Source organism: Natator depressus, chromosome 1 (genome assembly GCF_965152275.1).
Source record: "Natator depressus isolate rNatDep1 chromosome 1, rNatDep2.hap1, whole genome shotgun sequence".
In the NCBI taxonomy this organism is placed as follows: domain Eukaryota; kingdom Metazoa; phylum Chordata; order Testudines; family Cheloniidae; genus Natator; species Natator depressus.
Window position 1 is genome coordinate 207271054 of NC_134234.1, and position 26383 is coordinate 207297436.

Genomic DNA, 26383 nt, shown 5'->3' on the forward strand with positions numbered 1-26383 from the left:
GGTTGTTTCGGAGTAAGGTAGGTGTGAATCTAGAGTGCAACAGCGATTCCAGAATAATGCATGGAGCCAGACAGCCGTAAAAGCTGCAGGCTTTGTTTACCCTGCAGTTAAGGTGTCGGGCAGGGCTCTAGAGAACCCCTACTGCTGACCTAGCTAGGCTAACCCCAGCCGTGTCAAGGGCAGAGGGTTTATTGACCTAGCCACGTGTTTGGGGAGGTGATGTGCTTATATCGACAGACTTATGGCAGCATAAGCTACAGTTACATGACACAGCTAAAATACTCTAGCTATGCTGGCAGAGGTTCTATAGCATAGATTTACCCTGTGTTTGTTCAAACATGCCTTAGGCTGCTACTGCAGGAGACTGTATCAAATTGTAAATGTAAAGGAACTTATTTGCCTTCTGAAACTTTAAGGGGTACATCTCAGATTTTTCTTCACAGGCTGTAGAACTAAAATGTTTAATATTAGATAGCAGAGATTATGCTGAATTCACTTCTGTCCAAACATCACATACAATGAAATTAACAAAGAGTTAGAGATAGCAACACTGGATTTGTCCCAACAGCTGCTCCAGAATTTTGGGGGAGAGGGGGGTAAATGTGCACTTATGTATTTGCCAGATCAGAGCAATTACCACCCTCTGCTCCAAAAATGGCAAGGTGGGGAGCTATCAAGCCCAAAAGTCTGGCCCTGCTAAAAGCAGAAGCAAGCAGGCAGCTCTGGCCAGGCGTGTGCTGATAGCAGCAGCCCTAGCAGCACTGACTCAGTTATGGGGGAGAAGACAGTAGCCACAGAGATCAGAAACTGGGCATAGCTTACTAGCACCTTGGGTATATCTACACTATAAGACAAGACACCTGACTCAGGCTCCTGGGGCTCAAGGGGTGCCCTAGAGCCCAAATCATCTACAAGGGGAACAGCACCCAACCAGGAATGTCAGGCAGAGGAAGGGTCGAGTGTGAAGAAGGATCATTTGAGCTTGGTTGGGAAGTCAACAGCCCCTTAACCTGAGTCAGCTGACACAGGACAGCTGTAGGTTTTTAATTGTAGTGTAGACATACGCTACTCAGCGTTTGTAAAGGTATAGAAATCAGGGACATGAGGGGCCCAAGCCAGTAACAAGCCTTTGACAGCTCATTACCTGAGCAGTAATATAAATGACACAGATCTGCACTGATCACAGATTGGGCTGGAAAGGAGGTAGCAGCATCTCAGCATGCAAATGAGGATCTGACAATATTTCTGTCTTTGTGGAGCACAGAAGGCGGCTCATGCTACAGGATACCATGGACCCACCCTGTGCCAGGCCCTAGAAGGGCAAAGCAGCAGCAGCACTCCAGAGATTGCTTGTTTAGCTCCCGCTATTTCCTCCCTACAGCTTCTCAGCACAGCTACGAAAGACAGCAGAATAAAATACAAGGAAACCTTTATTTTTCAGTTTTATCAAGATTTTTTTCATCTTTTTTAGCTGTTTATTAGTGGACAAGTCCAGTCAGTTTTTGTATTAAAAACGATCTTGATGGAGGTAGCTGTGTCTCTGTCCTGGCTTTTGCTTGGTCTCATCTGTACACTCGTCTCAGTAAACAAACTCAAAATAAGATTAAAACAAAAAACGTGGAACTCCAGGCTGAGGCAGCGAGCAGTGCAGCCTGGATTCTGTGTAACAGGACATGGCGCTGTGGCCTCCAGTCACTATGTACAGAGTCCATCATGTCCCCCTCTAGCCCTGGCACACTCCTTGCTTGTGCAGGCTGGCGGCAGAGGGAGGAGTCTCCTCGCCCCCAGGGAGGCCCGTGCAGCAACGTCCAACAAGGGGAACAGCACCCGATCGGAACGTCAGGCAGAGGAAGGGTAGCGTGTGAAGAAGGATCATTTCAGCTTGGTCGAGAAGTCAACAGTACCAAGCCAAGGACTCATTGCTGCTGGGCCACCTGTGGGGTGAAAACATGCATTAGGAGCTCTTATTGACAGCACCCATCCAGCTGGGACACTCCCCCCCATGGGTCCCACTCCCTCCTGATAAACGACCGGATTGGAGTGGGGTGGATTAAGCTCCAAGAGGGATGGGGATCTCTACTGGCCAGGGGAGGGGAGGATGCTTACCTGTTGGGGAGGTGGTGGGGGAGGAGGTTCACTGCTGCGGTTGGCCAATCGACTGAGGATGTTACGCTCAGACATCTGGAGGCGCACAGCCACAGGTGGGATGCGGGCAATAGTGGCAGGCAGCCGAGTCACATCTGCCTTCATGTCACTCAGAAGCTCCTCCAGCTGCTTCAAAACTGGAAGAGAAAGGGGTGTGTATTTAGAGGAGGAAGGGGCACCTGCGCAGGGGGAAATGGGGGGGGGGGCGGGGGAAGAATAGCAGCATGAGTCAAGTCCACCTTTGCTCAGCATGATCTACTGCCTCACCTTTGTGAAGAACAGCATTGGCTGGCTTGTTCCCAGCCATTGACTCCTTGGACAGATGCTGGTGGCTCTCCGCCAGACACTCCACCTCAGCAAAACGTGTATTGAGGGCCATAGACGGGTGCGATGGATCTTCTGACATGTTCAGATAGGCAGCTCGCCGCAGCTGCTCCTCAATCACCAGTGCCTGCTCCAGCAGCTAAGAGAGAAAGGATATGTATGAGAGCCTTGCCACACCATCTCCAGTTATTTCCTGCAGAGCAGCCTATCAAACACACCTTCCTACTCCCCCAGATTCTAAGACTTACCTTCTGCCAACATCCCCACCCCATCTTCTCAGGCCTGAGCTACTGCAGCTCCTTCCCTTAGCTCCATTTCCCAGGCTCTTATTTATATTGGGGTAGTGCCTAGAAATGCCAGTCAAGGATCAGGTGCCCACTGTGCTAGACACTATGCACAAAAGAACTAGCCCTGTCCCAGAACAAAATCTCCTAAGCATCCTCTTCTCCATGCAACTATAGCTCACTTTTTCAGGGACTGTTCCCTCAGGTACCTTCATGGTTTTATCCTCTTTATCCCCTGAAGGAGCAAACAGACCACATGAACACATTCACAGTAGGTGTTCCTTGAAGGACCTTCAGGCCATTTCTTCCTTCCCTCTTCCCCCCCTAAACCCCAGGAACAAGTGCTCTTAAGCAGGCAAATGGCCACTATTCTCTTTTCAGTAGGCAGAGCAGTCTGGGACAATTTTCATAGTAATTCAATCAGAAAAACAAACATGCTAACAAAACCAAAACAAAACAAATAAAAAAAAAACAACAGTTCTTGTGTAGTTTCCAAGGGCGTGGCTAGACCAGAAGAAAAATGGTTTTATTGAAGCATGGGTTAACTTGTTTTAGAACCCTACTGTAGCAGTGTGAATACAGCATGCGCTATCTACGCTAGGATTCTATAATATGTCAAACATGTTTTAAAATTATTTTAACCTAGTCTAGACATACCCTAAGAGAGCTGTAACACCAAGGAGCTTGAGGGTGGAGAAAGAAGAGGGGAAAAAAACCAAACAAAAAAACTGAACCCCACCCCTTTGATGCCAAAGCACTCCCAATCCACTTCATATATTGCCCGATTGCAGGAGAACCTAACAGTGGGCAAGCATGAAAGATAGCAATGCTCTCTTTATCCATCAGAAATAGTCTCAGATAGGCAGATGCCCTCAATTTTCTTTCTGCAGCTCCTACCTTGAACCTCCTGGCCAGGAACTTATTCTTGATCTCCAGGAAGTTGCCCCTGTTCATCTCACCCTTGAAGGGTTCATTGAGGATGGCATAACGTGGATCATTCTGAATGTCCTGCCAGCGGGCATAGCCATGACTGAGATAGAGGAGCTCAGGCAAACAAAGGTAATGAAAACAAGGGAACACATATTCCAAGCAAAGAGGATTCCATCTCCCTCACACCCAATGTGATACAAGAGACGAGACTATCTTGCTCACTATATTGTAGCAACTCCTGTTAAGATCCCCAAATGGAGCTGTGATCTTGGTTGGGGTGGGTAAATATGAGGCTATCCCATTAACTATATTCCAGCCACCACTTGATAAGATCCCTTTCTGGGGATGGGTCAGATTCCCAGAAAGGGGGAAAAAGGTGTTTTGTCAGAGGAAGGATACTTGATGATCCCAGCCAGGAGCCAGTAGTCATGGCGCCGGTGCCAGATCTCGTAGGTTTTCTTGGTGACAGTTGCTGCTCGTTCTTCATTTTGCCATAGAGAATGCAACTCTGAGAATGGGAAAAAAAGAAAGAAAGTCAAAAGGGATTTCACCAAAGATGAGCGGAGGCAGAGTAAGTGTAGCTGCACTCAGGCCCCTCATACCAGTGAAGCCACCATCAGCTATGTTGAACATGAAGCGCTGCTTCACTGCCTTCTTGTGCCTCTCATCAAGAGAGTCCTTCAGCATCTCCCCATTCTGCAGCATCACCACATCTCTCTTGTCATCTTCCTTCTTCTCCTCTGCAGAAACAAGGACCCATTAGAGAGAAAATAGAGTACCACAGTGCACTCACGAGGTACCCCTCTAGAAGGTGGAGAATTAAGAGGGCTGGCAGTACCCTGCCACACTCACCCTTCTCATCCAGGTTGATGGTCGGAGGTTCAGCAGAGGGCTCAGCAGACACTCTATCTTCAATCTTCTCCACATCAGCTGCATGAGAAAAGAGTAATAGAAGCCATGAGATCAAGTCTGGTAGCTACAGAGGGTTTAACTGTTCAGTCTAAAACGTGGTCTGTTTCCGCAGTCACAGCCATGTGATCCCCATTCACATTTATGTTTCAAGCCTCACCCTCACCAAAAGAGGATAGTAGCATGTTTCCAGAGCTGTACAGACAACTGGGGTCCTGCACATAGTTCTGGGCTTCTAACAACCTGCAACTAATACCTTTGCTTTCCATTTCCATTGGCTCCTCCTTCACCTCTGGTTCCTCTGGCTTTTTCTCCTCTGCTTCTGGGGGGTTCACTGGGGACTTCGCCTCTTGTGGGGGTGTCTCCACAGGCTGGGCACACTGCTGATGAGAGAAAGCCTGTTCACTCAAGGAGGAGCAGTGTATGGACAAAGCCTATGAAACCCCACCCATCACCGGAAGCTGAAGGCAGCGTGAAAGACATCTGAGTGCGCCACAGAGGGTAGCTGTGGGAGAACAGAGTGCTGGAGAGAACAAAATAGGGCTGCTTCATACTTCTACAGAGTGTTAACAAGATGATGCATTCTTCCTAGGAATCCCCAGAGTCTAGCTCTGTCCCAGGCACGGGGGGTAGGGTGGGGGTGTGGAGAAAGGAGACAGGGCAACAGAAGAAGAGATACCTATAAAAGTATGACAACAAAAACAGCTACTAACTCACCTCCATTGGGACCTCTGCTTCAGCAGCAGCTAGGTTGGATTCCTTCTCAGACTCCATGGGCTCCCCTTGCTCCCTAGTACTGGCTCCTTCTTCCACCTTTACACCCTCTTCTGTGCCTCCCCCACCCAAGACCAGCATATTTTTATGAAAAAAAAAAAAAAAAAAAAAGAGAGACCATCAGTAAGCTGACCCTCATTGCAACTTGGTGCAACTTTCCCTTAGCTCCCACAAAATGGACCTCCACCCTAACTTGAACCACAATGGGACCAAAGCCCTCAGACCCCACAGGACAGATGCAGGAGTTGCCTGTTGGCCACAGCCCACCCAGGGAAAGGCAATGTTCTCTCGTGCCTTTAAGGGCATGCGCATCTCTTGGGGGCAGCCCTCCTAACCTGAGAGGCAGGTTGATCTGCGTCCACCCTAAGGTCCTCCTCACCACAGCTCAAGTGAGGGGAACAGCACTGGTAGGGGTAGGACGCGGGGCTATGCAAGGGGAAGGGTCTCACCAGGTGGAAGGGCAGGGGCAGGTGTGTTAGGCTGTGTGTCCCCTGGCGTGGAGGGTGTGGGGGTTTTGGGGGAGGGCGAGCCCGGCTGCAAAAGCTTCTTGTTCTCTTCTATCTCTGCCAGTTCTGGCATACTCCAGCGCCCATTCACATGCTCGAATTCCTGCACCTGGTGGGTGAAGCAGAGAAAGACATCATGGGAGAGATCACACTAAGCTGCCTCTCTAAGCAGGGTAGATGGGGATCGCTCAAGACACCACAGGCTGGGGAGTCCCCAAAGATGGGTGGGAGAGGAAGAGAGCAGCCACTTGTTTGTCCACTGCATACAAGAGCTCAGGGCTTCTGTGATAAGAGGAGAAAGGGATGATGTGGGGTGGAGGGAGAGTTCAGCATTGCTCCACTAAGCACCCACCTTTTTGCGTATGAGTGACATGACCCCAATGCGGGTGAGGACATGCTGGCGGGACAGCCCCTCCCGTGGAACCCCATCTGCGAAGGTCTCCGCACCATCTGCTCCTGGCTCACATAGGTGACGCATGAACAGCGAGACATAGGCCCTGTAGCAGTATTAGATCAGCCTGAAGGTCCAACATATATGGGAAAAGTTGCCCTGCGGCTCCTAGTCCCCAGCGACCCAAGCAACAGGCTCCTGGCTCAGACCTGTAAGTACTCCAAGACAGTTCCTGAGCTCCCTTCCCTTGGTTCAGTTTCCCCTTTGGTTATTCCTCCTCAGCCTCCCCAAACAGGCTTCTTGCCCCTGCAACATGCAGCCCCCTTTACCCCTCGAGCCCTCTGCTACCATTCTCACCCTTTCCCAGTGGGTTCACAGATGCTGCCTCCTCCCTTCCCCTGCCCAATGCAGAGACTCACTTGAACTCCTTCTCAGACTTGCCACGCAGGTCCCGGACAAGCCACTGGGTGGTGAAGGCATCCTGGGGTGGCATCCCATAGCGCATGATGGCATTAAGGAAGGCCTTGCGCTGGCGGGCATTGAAGCCCAGCACCTGGAAAAAGGAAGGACAGGTATAGTGAGAGCCCCAGGCACACAAACACATGGACTGAAAGGCCCTTTCCAGGGTACCACTTACTTCAATGTTCCCTCCCACACGGGCAAGAAGGGGAGGCAGGGGCTTGTCTTTGTCGTTTCTCAGGCCTTTGCGACTGGGCCGGCGAGCAGCTGGAAGACAGACAAGCAGGTAAGAGGTACACAACCTACCACAGTGAGAACGTTCACTCATGGCATCCTATGCTACATGGAGATGGACTGGAGCACCAAGCTCTCAAGCCAAGGTGTCCCGATTGCCACCTCCCAGACATACTGCCCAGGCTCCTAGGGCACCTACCTTCAGATCTCTCATCAAAATCCTCATCTCCTTCCTCAGAAGCCACTGAATAATCCGACTGGTTATCTGACTGGTCATCCTGCCAATCTGGAGGAGAAAAAAAAAGTGAGAGCCTGACAGACCCTATCTTTGCAGGTCCTGTTCTCCCCAGCCCCACAAAAAAAAAAATCCCTGTGGGTGTCCCTCTTGTACCTCTGTCCTCCTGGGAGCCGTCATTGTAGTTGACCTGCTTGCGGATACGTTTACCCTTGCCCAAGTTCCTAGCCAGGTCCTCCTGCTGCTGTTCATAGTGGTGACGCAGCAACTTCTCCCAGTAATCGGGGTCCACTGACTCTTCTTGCTTAATGATCTCCCGCTCCACCTCCTCCTCCTCCTGCTCCAGGGGGAGAGTGATACGATAATAGCCATGCATTCAAAACCCCCACTGGGGCAGATACCTGCTGCTCACCCCTCCCCACCACTTTCTAGCGGAACCCTATGCATGTCCGCATCCTAGTCACATCTGTTCCTGTTTAACTCCTGCACCCTGGAACAGGAGGGGCAAGACACTCACCCCCATCTCTTCTTCCCGTACCACGTACTGGGCCACCTTGAAGGAGCTGAGATACTCATTCATGCCCTGCAGCTCTGTGTCTTCAGTCTCATCCTGATTTCGGTCCAGTAGTCGCTCGATTGCCTTGTCATCGTAGTGGATGACACTGCTGTCCTCACCCTCTTTGCTATCACCTGAAGGAGAGGAGCACAGTCAGTTGGTGTTGAGACTCAAGGGCCTTTTGGGAGTGTGCCACAGAAGGCCTCTCCATGAGGCAGCATTCAGCCCTCTTGCCATTCAGTGGAGGACAAAGCATCCCCACCCGTTGGGCAGCATCCCCATGACCAGTGTTTATCAAAGTTCGGATCGCGACCCAGTATTGTGTTGCAGCATGTAAGGCACTGGGTCACCTTGCTCAGCATCCAGGGACCCTAGCAGCTCTGGTCAGCACCAGCATGTTAAAAGTCGTGTCAGCGGTGCTGCCCAGCTAAGGCAGGCTAGTGCCTACCTGTTCTGACACTGCACTGTGCCCTGGAAGCGGGCAGCAGGTCCAGCTTCTAGGCAAGGAGGCCACGGGGTGCTGCACACTGCCCTAGCCCTGAGCACCAGCCAATGGGAGCTGGAGGGGAGGAGGAGGAGGGAGTGTGGTGCCTGCAGGCAAGAGCTGCATGGAGCTGCTTGGGTGCCTCTGCCTAGGAGCTGGACCTGCTGCTGGCCGCTTCTGGTGGCTGCACTGCTGACTGGGAACCACCAGAGGTAAGTCCACACCCCAACCCCCTGCCCCAGCCCTGAGCCCCCCCAAAACCCAGAGTCCTTCCTGCACCCCAAACCCCTCATCCTCATCCCTGGCCCCAGCCCAGAGCCTGTACCCCCTGCCCCAGCCCAGAGCCCCCTCCCACCTCCTGAACCCCTCATTCCTGGCCCCACCCCTGAGCACCTCCCACACCCCAAACCACTCATCCCCAGTTACACATCAACAATTTTCTCCAACTGGGTCCCTGGGGGGAAAAAAAAAAGTTTGAAAACCACTGCCCTAGACAACACCCAGGCACTCACCACCCTCAGTGGCCTCATCCTTGAAGAGCTCCTCAGTACCAAACTTCAAGATGTCATCAAGCTCCTGCTTGGACATGGAGCCTGTCTTGGAGCCCAACCCTGGCCTCACCACCAGATGTGTTAGCATCATCTTCTTCTTGGCCACCTGAGTGATACGCTCTTCTACTGAAGCCCGTGTCACAAAACGGTAAATCATCACTTTCTTGTTCTGTCCGATCCTGTGTGCACGGCTGAAAGCCTGAGGGGGAAGATGTGTTCAAATCAACCCCAAAACCAAATACTACACTGCTTCACCCATCTGACCTTCCTGGGCTCTTTCACTCTCCCCTTCCATTTCCTGCAGGTTACCCTTTGGGAACAGCCTTCCCTGCCAAATCCCTTCCAACCGCACCCTCCCCACTTAGTGCTTTGTTTCTTCACAGTGGAGTCTCCCCCTCCCCTGCCTGACTACATATATACTTCCTTCTCTCCCCTCCCTCCACTTTCTCTTTCACCACCTCTCATTCTTAAGGGTCACCTATTACCATTAGTGACTCTAGTACCATCCTACAGCCTTACCTGGATGTCATTGTGTGGGTTCCAGTCTGAATCATAGATAATCACTGTGTCTGCTGTGGCCAGGTTGATACCGAGCCCCCCAGCTCGAGTGGAAAGCAGGAAGCAGAACTGCTGAGCACCAGGAGCTTCAGGGGGAGAGGGAGGAGAGCGAAGGGGATGGGGGAGAGCATGCGCATTAGATTCAACTCCACAGACTCATCACATCCAGCCCCTTATGCATGGAGGCAGTGTCAACCCAAAGGCCTAAAAATGGCAGAGAGGATGTGCTGCAGATCAGCACTAAGGGTTAGCAGCAGATGTGGGGCCTCAAGCATTTGTGAGGTGAGGGAGGGTTCTCATTTTCTGTGGGGTGTATAGGGTTCCATACCATTGAAGCGATCAATGGCCTCCTGGCGCATGTTCCCTGTGATCCCACCATCAATCCGCTCATATTTGTACCCTTCATGTTCCAGAAAATCCTCCAAAAGATCCAACATTTTAGTCATCTGGAACAAGGAGATAAAGCTGAGCAGGAAGATACCAAACTGGATTGCTGCCCCTCTCACACACAGGGTCCCCAGCCTCTGGGAGGCACTGCCCCATTACCTGTGAGAAGATGAGCACCCTGTGTCCTCCTTCCTTGAGGTTCTTCAACATCTTCTGGAGCAGCAGCAGTTTCCCAGATGCCCGGATCAGGGCACTACCATCATACATCCCATTTGGCATCTTTGGAGCTTCCTGGGGGAGGAATTGAAGAGGAGGTACATTTTCTCTTAAATTTCTGACTCTCGCACCACGATGGTGCTCAGCACTATCATCTTTGTTCAACTGGTATCTTGCAGTTTGGCTCCTACACTCCCATTCCATTTCTCTCTATCTTCCCCTCCCTACCTCTTGTGGCCCCTTCAGAGAGGCTCCCTCTGCTTGTCACTTGGCAGGGGCTGCAGAGGGAAATAAAGGAAGGGCCTACAAACATCTCAAGCCCAAATTAAGGGGCAGGAAGTTCAGGCTCACCCCATGTGAATGGTAAGGGGCCTTGCTCAGAGGAGGACTGAAGGGCTAGAACATACCATAGCAGCAACGGGAAAGAGGTAGGGGTGGTTACAACATTTCTTCAGATCCATGACCACATTGAGCAGGGAGACCTGGTTGCCACCACCTCGTGCATTCAGTGCCTCAAAGTTCCTTGTCAAAATGTATTTATAGTATTTCCTGTGAAGAGAGAATCTGAGTCACTAAGCCCCCATCACAAAAGGGCTGATAAACACCCACACGCACACCCCAGCTAGCATCAGTCCAGCTCCTGGCACTACCTAGGCAATTCTTCCCTGCTAGTGCTACCTATACTCTGCCAGTCAGTCAGTCATTATTACGTGAGTATGTAAGATTATTCCTCCCTGGCAGCAGCAGCAAGAATTCTTGATCCCACCCAGTATGTCCAAAGCATATGGACCTAGATAAGGCATAAGTTGGTCTCAAGTAGCTCCTCCACCCTCCCATGCTCACTTCTGCATGGGGCTCAGCTCCACCCGGACAATGAGTTCAGTCTTGGAGGGCATGTTCTTGAAAACATCAGCCTTGAGGCGCCTCAGCATATGTGGGCCCAACATGTCATGCAGCTTCTTGATCTGATCCTCCTTGGCAATGTCTGCAAACTCTTCCAGGAAGCCTTCCAAGTTACTGCAGGAAAAACAAGCACTCAGGGCAGGAGCCACAAGGGAAGGAGATGCAGGTCCATGGGGAGACAAATAGGGTGGGGGAGGGGGACAAGGAAGCAGACTCAGTCTGGGCCTGCATTACAAGACATACTGGAATCTCTCAGGTGTCAGGAAGTTGAGCAGGTGGAACAGTTCCTCCAGGTTGTTCTGCAGAGGGGTTCCTGTGAGCAGTAGCTTGTGCTGGAGGGAATATCCATTCAGCACCCGGAAAAACTGGGAAGAAAGAAAGGAAGGGAGTCAATGGACTCATCCAGGTAGTCTGCAGGTCCCCCTTTCCAACACAAGATACTGTGCCATAGACAAATATTCCTTCCAGAATCAACCCTTCAAGCAAGGGTTCATCTTAGATTACAGGGACAGTCTGTGAAAGAGTCCTACATACTGCACCTCCTGGCTAGTGTCGTTACAGAAGCCGATCTCATTCACACATTGCCCAATACTCACTCCTCAGACCCGCCTGGGTGAGACCCTGCTGTAGCAAATTCCCACAAATCAAGAGGCATAAAGGAAACGTGCAGCATCTGAACTGCAGACTCTTCCAGCCAACCAGCCTTCTCCAGACTGACATATTGTCCAGACTGACATTGTCCACTCTACCTCCTCCTGAACTGGAGTCCTACATTCCTTCGGGCTCCCTCCCTCTCAAAGAGTTAAGAGACCCTGGCCAAGTAGATCTAACTATTACTGGCAATTTTTAATGAATTATGAATACTAGGGAAGTTCCAGAGAACTGGGGGAAAAAAGTCAAGGTTGTGCCAGTATGTATAAGCAGTAAACGAGGCTGGTTAACCCAACAAGCAGTCCCAGCCAAAAAACATGGGAATGCTGATATGGTACTCCAAATTAAACAAGTATTTATGCCAGTCAACATGGTTCTATGAAAAATAAAGTTGTCAGACAGACTTGATACTTTGAAATTAAGTTTAGCTGACAAAGGTTACTGTTGACAACATACTTCCACTTAGTACTACACAGCACTGATTAAAATGTTAGAAGTATAACAAGTCAATGTAGTCCACCTGAAATGGATCAGAAATGGTCTTAGTTAGTAGGGTGTCACTCTGATGGGGATTTCTTTTGAATTATTTAATAGCTTTATTATCTGGGAGAAAACATGAAATTGCTGATTAAGTTTGTAGATGAGTTTGGTGGGGTGGAAATCATGGGAACATCATTCATACAGAACAACCTGGCTTGCTTGTTTTTAAACAATGAGCTCATAAGAACACTTACAAGGGATGTGTTAGATCAAGGGTGGGCAAACTTTTTGGCTCAAGGGCCACATCGGAGAATAGAAATTGTAAGGCAGGCCACGAATGCTCACAAAATTGGGGTTGGGGTGTGGGCTCTGGGCTGGAACCAAGGGGTTTGGAGGGCAGGAGGGGGGATCAGGGCTGGGGTGGAGGCTGGGGGTGCAGGCTCTGAGCGGCGCTTACTTGAAGCGGCTCCCGGAAGCAGTGGCATGTCCCTTCTCCGGCTTCTACAAGAAAGCATGGCCAGGCAGTTCTGCATGCTGCCCCATCCGCAGGCACTGCCCCTGCAGCTCCCATTGGAGCGCGTAGGAGCCAGAGCGGGGCCATGCTATGACTTCGGCAGGACTGAGCCGCCTGGTGCGGCCCTGACCCAGTGCCCTGGCTGGAGCGGGGCAGACTCACGTGGTGCAGCCCCGACCAGAGCGGGGCTGAGCCACGTGATGCAGCTTGAGAGCTGGCTTAAAACTGCTTGGCCCACAGGCCATAGTTTGCCCACCCAGTGTTAGATTCTTTTATCACATGAAGTCCTTAAAATCAAGATTAGATTTTTAAGACATTTTGGAGCTCATCTGAGAATTATGGGCACGATCAGGAATTACTGGGTGACATTCTCTGGCTTGTATTATGCAGATTAGGCTAAAACACTGGTCTGGCGTTTAAAAAACCCCTATAAATTGCACCACCTTCAACCTCATGCCATCACTCCAGAACTCCTTCTGTACCTTAGATTGATTGTTCTTGAGCCGGTGAGCTTCATCCACAATAAGACAGGCCCAGTCAATGGAACCCAGAATGGCCATGTCAATTGTGATCAGTTCATAGGAGGTGAGCAGCACATGGAACTTCACAGATGCTTCCTTCTGCAAGGAAAAATGAGAGATTAGTCATAAGGGAACAGGGAAGTACAGGTACAGCCCCAGGCCTAAGCAGCAAGGGCAGGTCCTGCCCTTGCATCAGGCTGCCCTGACCATTCACTATCATTCAAGGCTTCAAGAGTCAAGGTGTTAATATCAGGCACTGAGGTAGTTCCAACTTGGACAAACAGATTTTACCTCCTTAGCAACCATGTTCAGTTAGACATAGGATTCCACAAGTTACTGTTTAAGGAGGCTGCTGAATACTTGCCAAGCCTCATTCTAGAAGAGTCTACTGTTTAGAAATGGATGAAGAGAGGGAAGGAGAATGCTAGGGAAATGGACAATTACTGAAGAACAACTTGGCGGGGTGGGGGTGAGAATGGTACGGCCAGAGAACTAAATCCACGCCATACAACTCTAGTTAGTTGAAACTGTTTTAGTGCTGCCTGGAGCTTCAAGGACTAGAAGGAGTTGTCAACATGGTTCCCATTTCACTGCCACTCCGTGAAAGCAGAGGAATCCGAGCTTCCCTATACTGCCGTGGAAGCTTTGAGCAGCAACATCACCCCGACCAGGCTGCCTGTCTGTAGGTTTGGCAAAGCAAGCAGTCGGTTTAAAGGCTCTTTTCAATTAGAATGTTCAAAAAGTTATTTACTGGGAAAGCTGGAATGCTACAGAAACTAACAGCTGTGGTAAGGAAGGTTATTTATCTATCAGTGAAAGGAAGCAAGTGGGGGGAGGGGGGAAATTTTCAGCCCCCTAGTCAGGTGGCACGAATATCAAGAGGAACTGGCCCTTTCAAGGCTCTACATGGAATCAGAGCTGCAATCTGAGTTTACTACTTTGCTCTTATCTAGTGCTATAGATCTCAAATTCCTTTACAAAGTAAGGTCAGTGTCATCCACTTTACAGATGGGGAAATGGAAGCAAAGAGAAGGGACTTGCTTAAGGTCACACAGTGAGCCAGTGACAGATCCAGGAAGCCCTAGTCGCAGCCTCCCTTATTTATTACTGAACTTGGAGTGGAAACGTCTACAACATGAGCTGCACCTGTCCTACCAGGAATCTGACATAGAATTTATTTCACAGAGGATTGCCCACCAGCCCTTAATTAGCAACCACTTTCACTTAGTAAGGCCCAGATCAGAACCAGGTTTCTAGAGACTGAAGTCCTGAATTCTCAACTCTTAGAAGTGAGCCAATGTGCTGTAACTGGGGCTTAATTGGAATCAATTTAAGGCTCTTTACCTTCATCCTGGATGCCTTCTTTCCCCCACGTATGGCATTGTCCTCAAAGGAGAACTCATTCTCCCGGATGATGGCCCGGCTGTCCTTGTCCCCAACGTAGGTCACCACATACATGTCTGGAGCCCACATCTCAAACTCCCGCTCCCAGTTGATAATTGTGGAGAGTGGGGCACTCACCAGAAAGGGTCCCTTTGAGTGGCCCTGGGGACAGAGTCATCAGAAGCGTTACAGAACTGCATCCCACCAGCGCAGGAGAGCATTCCCATAGATATGTGGGTATCCTCAGCCACTTTTGCTCCTCACCTCTTTGTACAGAGAGTACAGGAACACAGCTGTCTGCACTGTCTTGCCCAGCCCCATTTCATCAGCCAAGATCGTGTCTGTGCCCTGGGCCCAGGAGAAGCGCAACCAGTTTAGCCCCTCCAGCTGATAGGGGTGCAGTGTCCCTCCTGTTACATCAAGGTACTCTGGCTGCCGGTCATACTTCACCGTTGGCTATAGTAGGAGGAGAAAAATGTTGAGTCCCTTTGCACCAAAACAAAAACAAAAACGAAACCACCCAGCCACCAAGACTTCCGTTTCCTATGCATCAGACTCCAGCTTGTGCCTCTATAGTCCTGCCACTGTCTCAACTATGCCTGAACAAGCTCTCAATCCCCCATGTCATGTGTCTCAACTGTGCCTGAATGGCATCCCATCTCAAGAGCTCAGCTTTGGAAACCGAACCCTTCCTATGACAAGCCAGCTAGTCCCCTCCCCAGATGGCAAGGTAAAACTGAGTTTAAAGGTTCTGTATCCTCTTTAACCCAATAGGGGGGCTCTCTGGAGACAATATCCTTCTGCCTTCAGCTTAGTAATTTACTGATGTGTACGAGTCAGATGCACCAGCTGGCATCACTAGTGGGAGTGAAAGAAACATGCTTCACACTCTACCCCTTAAGATGCAGGTATCCCACACATCCCAGAACCCACCTGCCCCCCTAACAGGGAGTAGTAACTTACATCCACTGTGGGTGTGTCTGGGGGCCTTTCCAGCTTCCGCATCTTCACCTTCTTTATCTTCTTGCCAGGCCGACCTTCTTCACCTCTCATCAGCTCCCTGTACAAAAATATTCTTTGGGTGTGGGTGGGGCTATGTGAGAGTTTAATGGAATTTGCAGGAGACCCCGAATGGGGAGGGGCTGCAAACAGCAAGGAGGACAAGGAAATCATCCAAAGTGGCCAAGACATGAGCCAACCCCGAAACACACTGCAAGGCAGGCACAGGGCCTCTGCTTTATGGAAAAAGGAGTCAGTAGGGGCAGAATGATTCCTTGATCCCCTTCATCCTACCAATCCTGAAGTTCAGGTAGATCCCCCCCACCACCCTCTTACCTGTGATTCCAGTAGGCCTGTTTGTAGAGGTCATAGTCCTGCACCTCCACATCCTCACTCTCCCAGGAAGCCTGGTCATAGGGAAGGTCCCTCCATTTAATCAGATAGTGGACATTCCCCTTCTTATCCACACTGCAGAGAGAACAATAAATTTCAAGTGTGGGAGCCAGGATTCAGCCAGCCCACCCCTTGCACAGAGGGGAAGGAAGGTAGGAAACAGAAGGGGACGGAGTAAGAAAGCAGCCATGTCTATAACCTCCAGCATAATTGGAATCAAATCCCCTTTCCCACAGAAGGGGATCCAGTTGATCCTATCATAATAGGAACCCGTCTTTACCTGTAATGCATGATCAACCTTCTTTCTGCCAATTGTGACTGATATCTGTGGTTAGGGTCTCAATGGATCTTATCACAATGGGTCTTCCCCTCCCATGACTGAGAATTCAGTGGATCCTATTCCATTCCCTTAGTCATGCTTGACACTCTTGAGAAAGCCCCCCCACTATCTCTGTAGGCTGGAATCCACTGGATCTTGCTGTAACAAATCCTTGCTCCCTCCCTCACCTGTGGTTGAGGATCCGGTGGATCATCATCCACTCAGGCTTGATCCCATAGCGATAGAAGCGCTCCTCCATCTCAGCAAACTTGGGGTCCTTGTTCTTTCGCTTGCGGCTCTTCTCCTCCTCACCCCCAAAGTCCCCTGAGGGTGGCTCATCCATATCATTCTTGCGTTGGTAATTTCGGAACATCACTTGGCAGTGCAGCTCCAGCTGGAGCCAGGACAGACATATGGTTAGAGTGGCATCACGCATCCCTCCCACCACACAAAGATAGCGGTCCACCCCTTAGGCAAGCCAAGAGCCCACTAACCTGCAGCTCAGACACCCACGAACAGTGCCAATAGGACATGCCCTGCCATTTGACGAAGAACTGCCGCTCAGGCCGGCCCTCCAGGGGCTTGGGGGAGGGAGTGTTAGGGTCTGCATCAGTTGGTCGAGGTACTGGTGTGGGCAGCGGGGGCTGGCCCCACTTCCAGATCAAGATCTTCTGCACCTTCCCCTTCAGCGATGGGCACTGGAGAAGGGAGACAGAGGTGGTTATGTCAGAATTTAATACAAACAACCCCTACTCCCCACCAGCATTTGTGCCCTGGAGACCCATACCAATAATTTACACATCCCCCTAAGTCATGGCTTCACCGAGCCAGATGGATTTTGCTCTCAAACTCCTCAAAGCCTCTGGTGCTTCAGTATCTGTGGTTTGTCTTTGAACTTTTGCTAGTTTGTCATTCTTCCAGGATGGAGGAGCCCTTAGAGTGCAATGTTCCTGGGGCAGGTGGCAGGGGACAGGTCTGGCCCTCCTGCTGATCCTTGCAGGAGATGTCTTAGAGCCATGTAAACCCATATAGATTCTATACGGAAAAGAAGCTACTAGACTAGATCAGCCCAGGGTCCACTTAGTCCAGTATCCTGCTTGATGGATAGAGGACAATTATGGAAAAACCTACCCATAAAGGAAGTTTCTTCCTAATTGGTCAGAGGTTGGAATATGCACTGAAGCAGGAGAACTTGTATACTTCTCACTGTGGATCTCCTCAATAGCCACATATACATTCAACACCATTTTAAATTCTTTTCTTAGTGATATCTTGTGCAGTAAGCATCTATGCCCGCTCTGTTCTGGGATGTGAGGCCTCTGCATATGACACCAAATCTGTAGCCCACATAGGTAATTCACACCCCCCTGCAGGGATGCTGGAACAATTTGTATAGTGGGGGTGCTGAGAACCATTGAACCAAACTGTAAACTCTGTATATAATGGAAACTACTTCAAGCCAGGGGTGCTGTAGCACCCCTAGTTCCAGTACCTGTGCCCTATTGATAATGAACTCAGCTAAATGAACACCACTTTAGGATTGAATAGTTTTAACCATGGCCTTTGTTCTCAGACGTGTTCAGGGGTCCAGGAAAGTTGGAGCCTCTGGTCCCTGGAGCCATGTCGATGGAACCATTTTGCACATGGTAGCACAAGTCTGCCCAGCACTGGGATCCACGACCATAGAGCCCCTTTCTGAAGTCTAAATAAGGTAACCAAGCTATGAGGCACTGTAAGGCTGGAGGAGAGAGGCCCCAAACAAATAAAGACAGAAAGAAATGGGCAAGCTAGAAGAGCAGTTACATCCCTGAGGGAACTACACAGCCCTGAGACGGAGAGGGATACCACACCCTGTGGAGGTGGGGCAAATGGGGGTAGCAGAGACTCACAGTGCAGCGAGGGCACAGCCACTCCCCATTAGGAATCTCTGGCAGTGGGGGATTTAGACAGTGAATGTGGTAGGAAGAGGGACAGGCATCACAGCAGAGCAGCTCCCCTCCATCCTTGCAGACCCGGCAGAACTCCATGTGGTGATCATCCTCCTCCTCAGGGTCTCCCACAACATCCTCCAGGATCTCCTCGCCTTCAGAGTTATCCTCCTTTGCCTCCCACTGGATCCCTTCCTTCTCCTACAGCAGAAGAAAAAAATTAGTCCAGGGTATAGAAAATCCCCCACCCTCCTGGTGCCTCCAGCCTCCCACCATCTCTTCAACTCAGCCTTTTGCAGAAACAGGAAGTACAGAACCCCCTTCCTCCATGGTTCTTCCCTTGGGTGTATAAAATCTGGTACTCACACAGTGTGGGCAGCTCCATTTGCCCTCTGGGGCTTTCTCCATGTCTGGGTCCAGGCAGACCATGTGGTAGGCACGGGGACAGGTGTCACATAGGATGATTTCTCCTCCCTGCTGACACACCTCACAATAGTCCTGGTGATCTGTCTCATAGCCATCCACAGGAACTGTGGAGTCATCCTCACCTGGAGAGGGTGGTGGGGACAGTTACACATCATTGGAAGTCACTGGCACTGGCAGAATTCCTTCCTGCAGCAGCGGGGATACCCCGCCACACCAGAAGGCTACACAGGGAGAGACACATTGCTCCAGATCCAGAGAAAAAAGGCAGGGGCAGGCAGCTCTTGCTCCACAATAGCCAAGGTGAGTGGAAACAGAAACCCAGGATAGGGCAGCAAAGCAGCTGTTGCCAACTGCAATAATTGCATAGGCCCCTTCATGTCTTATTCTACCTTTGGGACCCAAGGCAGGATTGCTTCTCACAGTCCCTTCCTCAGGAATTAAACTCTTCAGTGCTAACTGTGGGGGAGACTCAAGTTCCCTTCCCTTTCAGCAGTCTTACCCCATTCCAGTAGTTCATCCACCCCGAGCTCTCTAAACAATTCTCCTGTCCCAGGCTTTAGAGTCCTTAGACACTAACAGCAGACAATTCTCGTATCTCCCCCCTCATCTCCTTAGTTGTGCTCCATTCCCAGAGGATTACTGTACTTGGATACCTTTCTTTTTCCTTTTCCCAGCCTTGAGTTTCTTGCGGCTGCGGCTGCTGCGGCTAGTGGATCCATCTGAAACAGAGTAGCTATTGATGCTAGCATCATCAAAGTCTGATTCCACATCCAGATCCTCATCTTCACTCTGGGGAATGCCGGAAGAAAGAATGGTGAGTCAAGCAGCTATGGTTTATCAGCCTCCTACATCCTTGGACCATCCTCATGCATTGCATGTTGGGAAGCGTGGAGCTAGTCAACTGCAAGTTCCTGCCATCATCAGTACCCCCTAATGGGGAGAAAAGGGAAGAAGAGTCACTTACTGATGATCTCTTACGCTTGGAGCTAAATCCTCCCAGTTTGATTTTCAGAGGAGCCACCTTCTTGGTTTTGGGTTTCTTGATGTCAGGAACACGAGGACTGGCCTTGGGCTTCCGCCGGGCATTAGGCCCTATGAGTGAGAGAGATTGTGAGACACATCTCTAGCTACCAAATTCCACCTCTCATCCTGGTTTTTCATCTCACCTTTGCCCTCCTTGGTCTTGGCCTTACGTAGTGGCACATCAGCAGGGGGCTGGGGCAGGACAGCATCCACATTGGCCACCATGCTCTCTACCACAGCCACAGCCGCAGCCGCTGCAGCTGCCACAGAGGCCCCTGAACTGCCTTTGAAGGGGTTGTTAGTGCTGAACTCCCGCCACTTGGCCCCCAGCACCATCATCATCTTTGAGACAGCTATCTTAGGGTTCTTGGCAGCTATGAGTGGCCTGTGCGGGGGCAAAGAGGGAGTGTTACCGAACGGACATGGATACTGGATCCCCCTCATCACAGGAACTACAATCCAGCCTAACCCCAAGGATACTAGCTGCTGCCACCCTCCTGAGGAGGAAATATTTCTAGCTCTGGGAGAAGAATGATGTCTACATTAGAGCAGAAGGGGGCCCGAAAATATGGACTTGTGTCCCTGCTTTACAACTGACAGAAAAACCATGGGACCAATCACTTTACTGCTGTCTCCATTCCCCCTTCCCTGGTGGTAACTGTCACCAAAAGGTGGGCATTTAATGTCTAAAATGCTTTGAGGTCCTGGGAACAAGGATATTTTGTCCTGTTTCCCTTCTGCTCCAGAGGCCCAAAAGCCCCATCGGCTCAAAGCTTACCTGACAAACTGGCTGAAAGCCTTGTAGTTGGTGAGAGTACGGTAATCCTCCTCTGTGAAGATATGATCAATGTCCTCCATACCCCAGTCTTCCAGGAGCTGAGCAGATGATTTGGGTTCCTGTGCAAAAGGTGACGGGCAGCAAGTCCCAGGGTGACCAGATACAATGGAAAGGGGTTTAGCCTCTATATACTGCAGGCAAGCCCATCAGTCTGGGGGTGTGTGGGGGAGAAATGACAACTCTGGGTCAGAGGATTCCCCCTCAAGGTCTAGGGTGAGGGGAAAGTAATTTGGGAATATGGCTCATATGGGCCAAGTCTAGAGGACTGAGGGAAGAACAAGCAGGACAGCCCCCGTGTGCCATTGTAAGGGGGCAATGTGATGGTCTCGCCAGGTCAGATCTAGGAGATAGGCTGCCCTATCGCCCCACTCTCTCACCTTTGAGTCATCATCTTCCTCTTCTTCCTCCTCCTCTTCCTTGCGCTTGGCTTTGTTTTTCTTTTCCTTCTTGGGCCCTAATTTCTTCTTTTTCTTCCTCCCAGGGGTGTAGTCACTGCCCTCACTGTCTGAGTGCAGCACCTCCTCTTCTTCCTCCACAAACTCATTCCCCTCACCAGAGCTGTCCCCTAGCTGGGGGAAATTGGGAAGAGAGAAGATCAGGCAGCTGTGAGAAGAGATCCAAGAGGAGTACTCACTACACCCTCCCGCACACTCCACGGGGTTCAAACCAGGGGTCACTGCCTCAGGCTGTGCAGCAACAGGAATGACTGCCTATGTGCCCAGTCTTCAGGGCCTGTTCCATGGGAGAATCTCCCCTCACACTCAGCCCTCCATTCCTCACCTCCTTTTTCTGGCGCTTGCTAAGTTTGGGCACTTTTGGTTCCTTCAGCTTCTTGGGCTTCTTTTTCTTCTTGATTTTGGGAGTTTCAGCCTCTGATAGCAGCTCTTCCTCTGGCTCTTCTTCAGGCTCTGGAGGGGGATGTGTAGGTAGGGGAGAGCAGAAAAATTAGGAAGCATGGATATAAATCCAAGCCCCACCATCATGCCCTTTGGGCCACACTACACAATCCAAGAGTGCTGCATCACAGCATACCCCACTCCCCATACAGCTCAACTGCTTCTTCAACTCCTTGGTGCACACGTACAAATCCACACATTTGTCTTAGCCCTGTCTAACAGTGTCCAGTAACGGACTGATCATACCGTACTGAAACGGGCGAAATCAAAAGCCTTTAGACCCTCATAGTGCCCACATCATCATTTACCCCAGTTAGCCCACTGCTCCTTCTCCAAGCAAAGCCACACATGTTATTTAACAGGTTAGGAATTTCCTTAGCCCAGCAACCATAGCAAAAATGGAGTTAGGAGATACTGGCCACATGCAGAGGACTCAGCAGTCAGATGTGAGCAGCCCCAATTGGTAAGGGAGGAAAAAAGGAAGACAGGAAGCCCCCAGCTGATCTTTGGGATAGGCAGCATGAGTGTAGCAGAAAGCTCAAGAGAACCAGCTGATCAGGGATGAGGGCATGGGCTCTATCCCAGAGTCCCCAGAAGAAACCCCTACAGCACAGGGGCCCTACAATGGCAAGCAAGGAACAAAACAGTCAGCTGCAACTGGTTCTTCCCCTCCCACCTGGGCAGCTTCTGTTCAGGACAACTCACTCACCAGATCCCTGCCTCAGCAGCCAGCCCACAAGCATCGCTTTCCCAGCACCACAGCCAGCACGCTCAGTCCTTCACTGTTGTAATGCATGCCAACTCTCCCCCACCTACAAAAACACACTCCCATCTGTGTTCTCTCCCCCTCCTTCCCACACAAAGCCCAGAGAGGAATGGACAGCCAGACAGTCCTTTCCTTTGTGACCGGATCCACAGCAGCCCAACCACTCACCCTCTCTCCCTCCCCAGCCACCCCACCCATTACTGAGTAACTTTCACTCTTTCTCCCTCCAAGGGAAAATGGCCTCCTGACCACAGAAGCAAGGCAGGATGGGAGAAGCCACAGCTCACAGCAGATGCAGCCACCGGAGAATAAGGGGCACAGAGGAACGTGCTCAGGATGGGGTCCATATTCACAATGGACACAAATATATCCCCTTCAAGCAATATTTGCCTGTATCTTATCTACCAGGACAGGCTCCCTATCCTTCCCTTCCAACCAGTTCTGATTTAGGGCTTTGTCAGCCCCCCCCCCCCCCCCCCCGATTTCACCCAGTACATTCCCTGAACCTCTTAAATTTCCAGTGACTTAAGTGGCTCTCAACCTTTCCAGACTACTGTACCCCTTTCAGGGGTACACAAGACAAATCAGACCCCTAAGTTTCACCTCACTTGAAAAACTACATGCTTACAAAATCAGACATGAACATACAAAAATGTCATAGCACACTAGTACTGAAAAATTCCTGACTCTCTCATTTTACCACATACCTATAAAATAAATCAGCTGACATATAAATATTGTACTTACATTTCAGTGTATAGTATATACAGCAGCACAAACAAGTCTTTGTCTGTATGAAATTTTAGTTCATAACTGATTTTGCTTGTGCTTTTTATGTAGCCTGCTATAAAACTAGGCAAATATCTAGGTGAGCTGACATAATCATGGGTATGCGTACCCCTAGGGGTACACAGAGGTCTTCCATGGGGTGAGAACCACTGACTTAAGTGACTTCCCTTGGAAAGACTCCCTGCCCCAGACTCACAAATGGCTAAGTGTGGGGGGATGATTCTAGAGCTCCTTTCTAGAACTCCTATTTTACAGAGTGGTAAAATGAGTTGTACATCCATAAAAGTCAGCAATAGAACTGGGAATAGAACCTGAGAGCTGACTCTCAGGGTAGGTCTACACTACCCACTGGATCGGCAGGTAGCAATCGATATATCGGGGGTAGTTTTATCGTGTCTAGTCTAGATGCGATAAATCGATCCCTGAGCACTCTCCCATCGACTCCAGAACTCCAGTGCCGTGAGAGGCGCAAGCGGAGTAGGCGCAAGCAGAGTCGACTCACTGAGGTGAAGACGCTGCAGTAAGTCAGTCTAGGTACCTCAACTTCAGCTACGCTATATTCATAGCTGAAGTTGCGTACCTTACATCGACTCTCTCCCTCTCCCCCCACCCCCCACCAGTGTAGCCTAGGGCTTAGTCACCAGAGCTGTAACTTCATCCCCATTCTCCATACAGAGACTGCAGTTATAGTGAAAACCAGGTATGCGGCCTGAAGAAGCAAATACTAAGGCAGGGATTCTCAACCTTTTTCTTTCTGAGCCCCCCCCCGAACATGCTATAAAAACTCCATGGCCCACCCATGCCACAACCACCATTTGTCTGCATATAAAAGTCAGGGCCAGCACTAGGGGGGTAGCAAGCAGGGCAGTTTCTGGGGCCCCATGCCACAAGGGGCCCCGCAAAGTTAAGTTAGTCAGGCTTCGGCTTCAGCCATGGATGGTGGGGCTGAGCGCCCCAGGGCTTCTGCCCCTCACAGCAGGGCTAGGACTTTCTGCCCTGGCAAGTCTAATGCCAGCCTTGCTTGGCAGAGCCCCTGAAACCTGCTCACAGGCCCCCAGGGGCTTCAGACTTCTGGTTAAGAACAGGACTAAGGTGAACAGTGTAGAATGATCCATGGGAAGCCTGGAGAGTAGGGTGTGGTGAAGACAGAAAGTGGGTCATGCAATAGCCCAAGGCAGTTTCCTCTGGACTGTCAGCAGGTCTGAGCTCCCAGGTGGATGAGAGGAAGCCAGACACCTTACCCTCTCACATACTTTTCCTGCTCCCAGCCATGGTACATATACCTTGCAGGCACTCAGATGCCCCATTAAAACCAGACTGCCTGCCCTAGGGACCTCCAACAGCCTGCACTAGCTTGGAATAAAACAAGTTCTACCTCACTATAGTGTGCAGACCACAGCTTTTAAAAAGGAAACAGTAAAGAGACCCAAATATTCTAATCACCTGTGCTCCTAAACAAAACTCCTCCCTGTACATCACATTTTACATGCATCACCCATTCAATAAAATAGATAGAACAGACCCACTACCACTCCCTTTTACATCCTATAATGCCATCTATACCTGGGTGCTGAGGGATGCTGTTATTCAGCAGGATTTCCATCTCCTCATCATCACTGCCAGCAGAACAAGGTGATGGGGATCCAATGCCCGATGCCATGTCCTCCGAATTAGGGTACTTGGGCTCAGACAGCTTCTGCAGCCTTGTCTCCTTCCTGCCAGTCAGGCCAGTAGGTTAATAAAAACGCAAAAAAAGTTAGCTATGATAATCAGCATGAACCCACATCCCCATGCAATAATCCTGCCCAATGTACATCTGTAGTGAACTTGGAAACGTGCAGCCCACAACATAAGGGCTGAGTAGGGAAGCGTGGAAACGCTGAGACTGAGCACTAGTTCAGGGTCCTGATGAAGGTGGTTTTGTAGCTACTGGGAATTAAACTGTACCATGAATTCATTTCCTGCAAAGGGCCACCAAATGGCAGTCTGATGGTAACAGTGTCCAAACCCTTGCAATATGATGCCAGACTGGTACCAGTGCTGTAGGGTAAGGCTGAGTGGAGTTTTGTGACTTTTAGCCAATTGGTCGCAATTTAATTCGAGATAGTTAACATTCTTGTCAAACCTACTCTTGATGGTCCCCAAACTTTGGTGGTTTACATCTCCCGGGAGCCAGCCGCGGCTGAGCGACAAGCGGGTGCAGCATGGAACAAGTGTTTGGGGAACAGCCAAACTCGCCTTTACAAAGAAAGTGTTCGCTGCCTTGAGCTGCCGATCAATTCATGAGGTAAAAACTCCAGCGAAGACAAGCCCCTAGCGGTGCGAGGGACCCGCATCGCAGCCCCCCCAACATTTCCCATCGTCAAGACGTGCTTTTAGGACCACCACCACCACAAAAAAAAGCCTTTTCGGTACCCGGGAGATTCACGTCCCACCCCCCTCACGGAGCCAGCAGGGCAGGACGGGACAATGTACAGAGATGCCCGTTCAAGGAGCCCCACCACGCCCCCGGGAGGCTGACAGAGGCCCCCCGATTTCACGCAGAGAAAACAAAGGCACAGCGAGCCCGTGGCAGGCACCGCGCGGGCTCCCGGCGAGCCTGCCCCCCCCGCGCACACACGCGCGCGCGCGCGCGGGGGGAGCCAAGCAGCAGCACGCGGCCACCCGTGCCCCTCGCTGGGGGCGGGCGCAGCTGCGGCTTGGGGCGCGCGGCCAGTCCCGGCGGGCGGGGCGGCCCCATGAGCGGGGCCGTTCCCCGGGGGCGGCGGCGGCGGGGGGGGGGGGAGGGGACGCGAGCCCCTCGCTCGCTGGTGCGAGGCAGCCCCAAGACAGGAGGGTCCCGAGCACCGCGGCTGCCCCGTGCCCAGCGGGGACACACGGCGCCCAGGCCGAGGTCGGCGCCCCTGGGACGGGACAGGACAGCTCCCAGGGTCGGGGGCGGCTCGGCGGCGGCGGCGACAGGACGGGGGCGGGAGTCGGCCCCATGAGTGGTTGCAGCCCCCGCGTCCTGCCCTTTGAAGCAATTTGCGGGTCGTGTCCGGTCCCTGCCCCTCTCCTCACCCAGCTCGCCCCCCGGCTCCTCGCTCTCGCTGCCGCCGCTGAAGGGAAAATGGCCCCGGCTCCGGCACCACCTCTTAAAGGGGAAAAAGCCCGGCTAGGCCCCTCCCCACTCCCGCTTCCAGCCCATAATATGCCCGACACCTCGGCAATGGGTCCGCCCCCATCACCCTGGCAACCCCCCAACTGAGACATCCCATAATACTTGCCCTCCCTTCAGAACTCCCTACTCACTGGCCGGCCCAGCATCCCATAATAATCACCCCTCCCATCAGGAACATCCCATAATACAATCTTCCCTCTGAGAAACATCCCATAATATTCCCCACACACTCACCCCTCACTCAAACATCCCATAATACTAATCCTTTGCTAAAACATGCCATAATAGTCCCTCACCATCACCCTCCCTCACTGAGACATCCCATAATTGCATTCTCCCACACACACTGACATCCACTCTCAGCCCCAAGCATCCCATAATACTCCCTCCTCCCCACCCCATTCCCCCTCCCTCATCCAGACATCCTACAATAATCCCCCTTCCTTGTTAA

At 51.1% G+C, this 26383-nt stretch overlaps 1 protein-coding gene and 1 non-coding gene across 6 annotated transcripts; both read right to left on the reverse strand.

Moving 5' to 3' along the window:
• Positions 1-1447: 1447 nt before the first annotated feature.
• Positions 1448-25946, reverse strand: CHD4 (chromodomain helicase DNA binding protein 4). 5 transcript variants are annotated; one of them, XM_074975453.1, is made up of 39 exons: positions 25833-25946; positions 24336-24487; positions 21102-21229; positions 20699-20890; positions 20262-20380; positions 19627-19868; positions 19425-19552; positions 19114-19249; positions 18401-18582; positions 17996-18235; positions 16601-16804; positions 16295-16500; positions 15731-15862; positions 15359-15455; positions 14660-14851; positions 14357-14557; positions 12974-13111; positions 11090-11211; positions 10787-10960; positions 10351-10492; positions 9887-10018; positions 9669-9786; positions 9302-9426; positions 8744-8981; positions 7709-7881; positions 7156-7528; positions 6901-6989; positions 6683-6816; positions 6225-6369; positions 5816-5981; positions 5310-5419; positions 4849-4975; positions 4536-4613; positions 4286-4423; positions 4083-4191; positions 3651-3783; positions 2413-2608; positions 2107-2282; positions 1448-1934 (listed from the first exon to the last, which is right to left on the reverse strand). In XM_074975453.1, exons 2-39 carry the CDS (start codon positions 24430-24432, stop codon positions 1917-1919), a joined length of 5850 nt encoding a protein of 1949 aa, XP_074831554.1. In that variant the 5' UTR covers positions 24433-24487; positions 25833-25946; the 3' UTR covers positions 1448-1916. The 5 variants fall into 5 exon arrangements, with proteins under 5 accessions (XP_074831554.1, XP_074831530.1, XP_074831521.1 ...); XM_074975444.1 differs by lacking the exon at positions 25833-25946 and having other exon boundaries at positions 1449-1934; positions 7156-7242; positions 7348-7528; XM_074975436.1 differs by lacking the exon at positions 25833-25946 and having other exon boundaries at positions 1449-1934; positions 7156-7242; positions 7348-7531.
• Positions 5646-5788, reverse strand: LOC141981099 (small Cajal body-specific RNA 11). Its single transcript, XR_012637656.1, has one exon.
• Positions 25947-26383: the final 437 nt, after the last annotated feature.

Coding starts and splice junctions, on each gene's coding strand:
- CHD4 (XM_074975453.1), bottom strand. CDS start 24,432: ATGGCATCGGGCATTGGATCCCCATCACCTTGTTCTGCTGGCAGTGAT. Junction 15,863..16,294: donor CACCGGATCCTCAACCACAG/GTGAGGGAGGGA, acceptor TTCTCTCTGCAG/TGTGGATAAGAAGGGGAATG. Junction 10,493..10,786: donor GAGCTGAGCCCCATGCAGAA/GTGAGCATGGGA, acceptor CTCTCTTCACAG/GAAATACTATAAATACATTT.